Source organism: Morone saxatilis, unplaced genomic scaffold, assembly GCF_004916995.1.
Source record: "Morone saxatilis isolate NCDOM2014 unplaced genomic scaffold, NCSU_SB_2.0 Contig21, whole genome shotgun sequence".
Classification (NCBI taxonomy): domain Eukaryota; kingdom Metazoa; phylum Chordata; class Actinopteri; family Moronidae; genus Morone; species Morone saxatilis.
The window spans coordinates 9,756,281-9,764,217 of record NW_023339774.1 but is presented as its reverse complement, the minus strand read 5'-3'; the positions used below and the strand labels follow the sequence as shown (position 1 = coordinate 9,764,217).

The 7,937-nt window shown below is 41.1% G+C and overlaps 1 protein-coding gene across 1 annotated transcript in view; it reads right to left on the bottom strand.

The window, feature by feature from the left end:
- The window catches only part of bcr (BCR activator of RhoGEF and GTPase), a 79,284-nt gene that overhangs the window by 19,221 nt on the left and 52,126 nt on the right, over positions 1–7,937 (bottom strand). Inside the window, exons 5-8 of the mRNA XM_035668492.1 lie at positions 3,333–3,440; positions 1,484–1,544; positions 1,312–1,364; positions 629–769 (exon numbers count right to left, since the gene is read on the bottom strand). Of these exons, the coding sequence (XP_035524385.1) occupies positions 629–769; positions 1,312–1,364; positions 1,484–1,544; positions 3,333–3,440 (363 nt within the window). The remainder of the gene's footprint in view (positions 1–628; positions 770–1,311; positions 1,365–1,483; positions 1,545–3,332; positions 3,441–7,937) is intronic.

The window sequence follows — 7,937 nt, the reverse complement described above, 5'->3', positions numbered from 1 at the left end:
GTGTGTGTGTGTGTGTTTGCGTTAGGGGAGATGGAGGGATGGGAAGCCACAAGAGAGACGCAGAGCAAGCAGAGAATCACCCTCATCTAGGAAACCCTAGTATGACCATATAAGGGCATAAGCTGCAGATTGGCAGTGTCATGACGTCATCATGCTCAATATGAGCTGGAAAGAGTTAAACTGCTGACTATTATCTACATCTAGACTGCTTTGTATCACATTTGATGCAAAGTTAAAATTACATCTAAACTTAAGAGTCTTAATATTTGATTTTAAAAACCCAACAAAACTGTTCCCTGCTGTTTTGTTAATGGTGTAGCAGTGAAAATGTCTGAAGTAGCCAATAAAGGAAGAATCACAATTCTGTGAAAATGCCTGTATGAACCAGATATTGATGTACTGTATGTTAGTTGCTCCAGTTTGCTCCATGATGGCAAAAATAAATAAAAATGCAAACATTTTAAGCCACAACACAGCGTGTAATAAAGACAAAAACGGTCATTTCTGTCTGCTGCTCTTTTAGTAACCCCAAAGCACTTTCTTTTAATCCAGTAAATTAGTGCTCACTAGAGCCAAGTAGCATCAGCTGTTTGAAGAAAAGCATGCCAATAGGATCTTAAATGCTCACCTCTCCCTTCTTAACAGTCATAGACTGGCGTCGGGGCGTTGTCTCCTCATTGATGCTGGACAGGAAGTTCTGGGAGATCCGCAGGGCGTCCTGCAGAAGCGGGTGGTCTGGGTGGCTGGTGGGCGTATGTTTGAGCAAGTCCTGAAGTACAGCAGCAGTAGATAGAGAAATATTAACTTTCAAAAGCAAAACTATCCAGGTAAAGAACACATATTCAGGTATAGGTACACATATGCACACAGACATGCAAATAAAATGTTTTAAAGTAACATATTACTATTCGTCATTCAAGTATGCCCTTTTTTTATTTTTTTTTATTTTTAGCTCTTTGATGGATAAACAGTCATCCTCTTACTCAAACCTCCTGCTGAAAACAGTTTGTATATTGTTATTGCTTTTTCATGCACGTAATAAACAATTGTATTTCTTTCCTTCTTCAGAGTTGGGTTGAGTAACGATGGAGAAAATGCTTTATGATAATAGTAACAAAGCAGATTTGTAAGAAATAACTGAAATGAAAAACAATGATGTTTTGTATTCTGATAAACAAGCTGCAGGTTTGGTTTGGATCACCCATGTCATTCATTCTAGGGTTAATTTGCGAGCAACATAGGCAATTACTGAAACACACCTGAAATGTGAAATTTCTTAGGATTGCCGCTTCAGTGCTCACTCTTACTTACATGAAGTACCAACGTGCTGCGAGTCACTCTGTCCACTGGTTTATATAGCAAAGCTGCACATGAAACAGGAGAGACACAAGAATGAATTATTATAACTTTCCATATGTAAATGTTTTATTTTTTTGTTACATTTTAATATTTTAGTAGCATGAACTAGCATGATGTGACTGACCCTCTAGAGAGTTCTTGGCCGTCTGGTCCTTAGAGTCCTTTGGGCTTCTCACCTTCAGGTTCTGTTTGGAGACAAAAGGCAAGTTCAAAGTGGAGAACCCTTACAAATAATCTTTAAATACCATTTCAGTACGGTTAAGACAAATAAAAAAACATACAGATGTTATTATCCTTGCTCTAGCACTGAGGTCATCCACTTCCAAATTAATTATGCCATCCTCAGCAGCTTTTCCCCCCACCATCTTGCTCAGATGGCTCAGAGTCATGCATCATTACGTAGGCCATTAACAACCCTCGATGATGAATTCCCCATCCCGCGTGTAGACACTAGACTCAACGCTAACTGGTAGACCTCATAAAACATAGACGAAGACTGATGGTGTATCAGAAACTGCCACATGCTTGAAAAAAAATATGGGAAGAAAATGTACGAAAAAGAGCTGAAAGACTTAAGCCAGGAGACTGCTGAATATACTGTTCAACACTGGACTATATTTTTATCCTGCTAACCTAAAAAGCTAATCCAATATTTGCTCATACATACACATACATAGTGTAGTTCAAATAAGTCCCCCACAGTCTGTAAAGGCTGCATCTGAAGCCATTTTTGTGGATGCTAGACTAACAGAAGACTCCTAAAATGCATGAAGAGAGCTGTAATACTGTTTGGACCTTCACAGTTCCCAACCTTATAAAGTACAACACTGTTGGGAATGTAGATTACTGGTTTAAACCAGGGTCAATATTGTTCTATCAGCCTCCAAAACTAGATTTGATGCATGGGAGTAAGTGTTTTCAAATCTAGTTTGTCTATGATAAAAGGAATTGTCCTGAGCCTCTGAAGCTGCTGGAAATTTGTGTTTGGGGAAATGTACAAATTTATTACACTGTCAAGGCTCATCTACAGTCTGTGTACTGAGCTCATATTTTCCTGGCCAGCGATGAGAGTGAGACTAAGCTAGAGAAAATACAACAACTATCCTCTGCACTGCACCCATTAAGATAATGTACACACACGCGCAAAAAATTGCCAATGGCCGCATTTGTACAGAAATATTCAGCAGAACATTCAAATTTAAATGGGGAAATGATAAAAGCTGCGTGGGTGAATAATTGGAGAGCGTTTTGCAAGTACAGTGTTTGTACAGTACATCTGGGACAAAACGGTTAAGCAGCTGCAAAATTGACTATACGACACCTCTCAGAAACGGTTTCTTTTCCTAATAACACGTTGTTTAACACTCTGGTGTAAGTCACTTCTCTTCTTTGTCATTTCTGTGTGACTAAGTAAGATTATCTTTCTCTTAGACACTGTCCGGCCAGAGTGGCAGCAGGATGGACAAGGTATACAGCTACACAGGAGCAACTGCTAACAGTTAACATTATGTATGTATTCTAACAAAAGAGGGTGTAGGAGGAGGATATCACCAACCCGATACTCATCTTTTAAAGCATAAGAAAGAATTATTGGGTTTCAATTTGCTGTAATGTTGGCAAAAATCACTCCAGTGATAAATGTTCAACTGAACCTGTACTTCCTTTTATCTAAATTAGATACAGCATCGCTCCACACTTCAAAGAAAGAACAACTTGTGAAACTCAATTGGATAATTTGCTGGTATGCAGGGGGTTAAGTGTCTGGCTGACTGATTTTACACGGTGGTAAAAATGATCCCATAACTGAGAGATCACAGCTTCAACCCCTGCTTTGACACAGAAGCTGAACAAGTAACTGTTCAGCTTTTGTCCGGTTCCTTCCCCCACATTTACAGTATAGTTTTCCCATAAAAAAACATGTATTTCTATCCCTGCTTGGTGTTGGTATCCATTCTTTCCGCTCTCCTTCTTACCTCAGAGATTTCAGCAAACTGTGTGTTAGCCTGGCAGCACTTCTCCGCCGTCTCCACAGCCAGCTCATAGTTGTCCACAAACGCTCTGTAAACTCCTAGCTGGCTGGCCTGATGGACAGAGAGACAAAGAAACAGAGGAGGGATGTGACGTTCACATTTCAATAAACACATTAGACATACTGAAAAGTCAGTAATTGTGATTTGTGAAGAGATTGTTCTGCCTGAAATCCTTGAAATCCTTTGAATCCAAATAGAAATGTTAATACACAGACAGTAAACTCTAAGTAAGCTTTTGTATAAGAGGGCTGAACAGCATTCACCATGCTCTCAGGCAGAACAGTTTATTGTAAACCCACAAAAAAGCCTTTCAGTCAGAAGCTCAGACGCATCCAAACACACTCAACAGTCCTCTTCACTACTTCTTTTTCTTAACTTCCGCCACTTCATTACTAAACTTCACACAAACGGCAACCTTACTGCTGCTCAAAACATTATATTTTTTCTAGAAATAAGATAAGCCTTTGTTGATCCGCAGAGGTTAAATTGGGATGTTGCAGCAGCACAAGGACCGAAATAAGTACAGATAAATAGAGAAAGTAACAAATACATGTCTAGATGTATATGAAAAATAAACACTACACAAGAGCAACGTAACCTTATAATAAAAATGAGGGCAAGGAAAGCGGCATACGTAGCAGCAAAATAACTTAAGTCCTAGCAAGTGTGTGTTGTCAAATCTTGGGGGCACAGCAGCATAATGTAGCCTGCTTTTCACAGTCAGTACACATACCTTTGTTTGAACTGTTATTGGAAGGCCTCCATTTTAAGAAATTTGTATACTTTAAATTCTGGAGAGTGCTGGTGAGTTTCTTTAAAGTCTGAACAGTGGCGCCTGAAATACTGGACATCGCACTGACCTTCTCAGTGTAACTTTGAAAACGCTAAATTGCAACAGTGAGATGTATAATCCTTGAAATGTTATATCTGAGACAGGAGATTCAGCCCAGTCAGCTGTGTCTGAGAGACTGTGTGTGCGACTCGCAGAGGAAAGACACGCATCACGGTCACAACAGCATGTAACCACGGTGCTCCACGCAGCCGGGCCCGTTGCTGTGGCAACCGGCGAGACCTGCACTGTGCTGGGGTGAGTAATTAATGATTGGTGTAACGGAGGCTATGAAAGCACATTTAGGAAGCTGGATGGCTGAATAAAACTCGCACCAAACGCTGCCTGCCAGCGCTGCGATCCATCTCGGCGGCGAACAAAAGGACAATCAATTCTCCTGAACAAAAGCCAAAGGAGGAGAGAGTACAGTGGAGACGGGCTTTGTGTGTAATGTCGAGAGCAACACGCACACTCACAAACTCTCACACACTTCTCACAAAGAATACCAAATTCCCCAGAAAATCTTACCTGAGCATATTGAATACAGGAGTGTAACTGAACATGAATTATCCCCTTTAAAGCTCAAAGCTTATTGCCATATTTCATACCTATTAGCCCCCATATCAGTCTGTGTGGACCAACAGTAATTTTGACAGATGTGTCTTTTATCCCTTCCAGAGACAGGCTTAAAGGGTCATTGAGGTTTATGACAACTTGGGTCTCACTTCCGAAGTTCCAGCCATATTCTCTGTATTGTTATGATATCATTTTATTCATTGCTGAGATCTGGGTACACAGCAACAGTGCTGTAATGAAACTGGATGGGGCAAGAAATTAGGTTGTACACAAGCCAACAGTTTAGCCAGACTATCTAAACCACCTCAGTTGGAGGTCAAGCTGAAGGTTAGTACAGCTAAAAGTTGTTAATAATTTTCTCATCGCACAGGAAAACTCTGCATGCACAACTGCGGTAGGTACAGTAGGTCAAAGCTGAGAGAGGGAATTGGTTTGTAAACAGTTTGGATAAAAATGTTGCCTTTGTTTTCTAACCTACTTGCGTTATCTTTTTGTCTTTTTTTGTGAATTTTGTTTTAACTTATTTTATTTTAAGTGTATGTATTTTATTTACCTATAGGTTCCTTACAATGTTTTTATTACTGTTGATTTTTAATTTGTTGCCTCGCGCTTTATAATTAAAGTTTTGAAAAGTGCTCTACAAAGCCAATCACTATTCTTGTCTCAAACTGACCTCATTCGTCCCCTTTACATCTTATTTTCAGGCATGACCTTCCTAACACGCCCTGATTTTTGCTGTCATGGAGGGGGCAGGGTGAAATCCATCCTGGCAGGAATGTGAAGTCACAAGTTTTCTAAACATCGTTTGCACTTATTATGTTATTGCTGCAGTTACAATGCATGTATGTGTGGTATAGATCTTTAAAAAGTCCAAATAAATAAGGCTGCGTGCCATGAACCACCATGAAAAAAACCACAACTGAATTCCTCCTTTGTTAAGAAATAATTATTTTATCTATGTTTGTCAAATGCTCACTGATGAATTTAAGGCAGCAAAACTGTGGATCTATAGTGTTTTTCACATGCAGTATATCTGCACACTACAAAGAGGTAAATTGGAGGAAGGCGAGGAGTAAAGCAATTTTCACAATCCTGAAATCCTATGTCCTGCCCTGGGCCACACAATCTGCACCAGAGCGGAGGCCATTCAGAGCGTGACAGTTTGACTGTGGAGAGAACAGAGAGCCAGAATGTCTGCCAGCCACATCCACACAACGGCGTGAAGGCTTACGAGTGTACGGCTGCAGCTACAGTATCATAGCAGTAAAATGGCTTTGGGGTGATGAAAGAAACTGCTTGGGTGTTTGGATTTCTCAGTTCAGGATTTGTCGCATGTGAGAGTATGTGTGTAATCCACAGCGGAAAACAACATTAAGAAAACAGCCTCATGACAGACTACGGCCATTATACGAAAAGGCTGGATTTAGCCACTTGGTTTGTGTGGGAGCCTGGAATATTTTCTTACAGTGGAGAAGCATTGCTTTGTCTATGATGACATACTGATATGAATAGAAAGGTTAAGACGCTTCATTTGCCAGCCATGTTAGCAGCTGTACAGCGGTGCTCTGACCTCAATGCTAACGTCAGCATGCAAACATGTTCACAATGACAATCCATACATGCTGATATTTAGCAGGTACCATCTTAGTTTAGCGTGCAAGCATGATAAACACATGTACAAAAAGAATTATAGGCCAGGCCATCTCTGCAGCACTAGTACGCCATTGCAATGCAGTTTTGTCACACTCTTCCGCTCCTCCACCTCTAAAGAGTAATATTTTAAGGTAGTTTATCAGTTTGCCTGTCTGTCTTCAAGGTGTAAAGCCTTCACTTTGCTGCAGTGTATGAAGTGTGTGTTTAGGAGGAGCAGAAGCACGAGTGTGATTTAGCCCTATTTTCAGCCTTCAAACACTTCTCTCTGACACTCATGCTCATAACCTGTCAGTGACGCTTTGCCTCTTCCTCTTTTCTCCCTGCCTTCCCTGTTCTGATGTTTTATGCTTCTTAAGCTCGTCTGCCCCCCTCACAGATTTCAGAGTCATGGTGAGACAGCTCTATCAGAGTTGCAACAGCCTAAATCTACTTGCCTACCCGACTCTCATCCTCTCTCAACCCTCCCTCCCCCATTCCTCGCCTGCATCACCTCCTCTACTCTCAACTAATCTCTCCCTCCCTCCCTCCCTCCCTCTCCACCTCCTAAAGGAACGGCTGTCATGTAGCATTTTTCCTTTTTTTCCTTTTGTGGGCTCAGTGTCTTCTCCTCCTGACTTTTATTAACTACTGTCTGGAGAGAGGGAGGGAATGGAGCAGAAACGGTGCGTGCATGTGTGTGTGTTTGTATGTGTGTGTGAATGCACCAGCGTGTATGTACAGTGTAAACATGTGTGTGTGTGTTTGTGTGTGTATAGATGTTATTGTAGAATACAGCCAGACTCCAGATTGTAAGGTGATACAGTGTAAAAAAAACTGTCTTTGTCACGTTGACATAATGTTTGAGGCCTAGGTAAACGTCTTTACAAATATTCTATAATATAATAATCTTCAAATTGAAGCCCATATGACAAACAATTCAAAAGTGTGTGTCCTGTTTTGGTGTGATCTCCTGGTGCACTTACAGGTCAGAGACTACAAACTGCAGCTACGCTCTAAAACGCTGTAAACTGTCACTCTCCTCAATATTTATTTTTTACCCCATATCAGAGCCATGACATCTTTTTTGGAGGCCGTTCTTTGGATGGGAGGTGAATACGCAGTATTAAGGAAAGAAAAAAACATAGAAGCGGGCTGTTAAAGAAACTATTTGATAAAAACTGGATTATGGCGTGTGCCTCCTTACCAGTAAAAGATACAAATTAAATCCTAATTTCTTATCTCAGACCTAAGGTGAGCCTCCTGAGATACGTTAATGGAAGTGTGTGTGTGTGTGCGTGTGAGAGAGAGAGAGTGAGCGAGAGCAATAGAAAGAGGGGCTCCTATTTATAGCAGCTTCTTCGAGACACAAAGCACACAGTGCAGTGATGGCCTCAGCTGCCTGAGGCAGAAAGGCGGCATTGTGAAACATGGCTGCACCTCCCTCTCTCTCTCTCTCTCTCTGTGTGTGTGTGTGTGTTAGAGCATGAGTGAGACTGAGGGGCAAGAGAGAG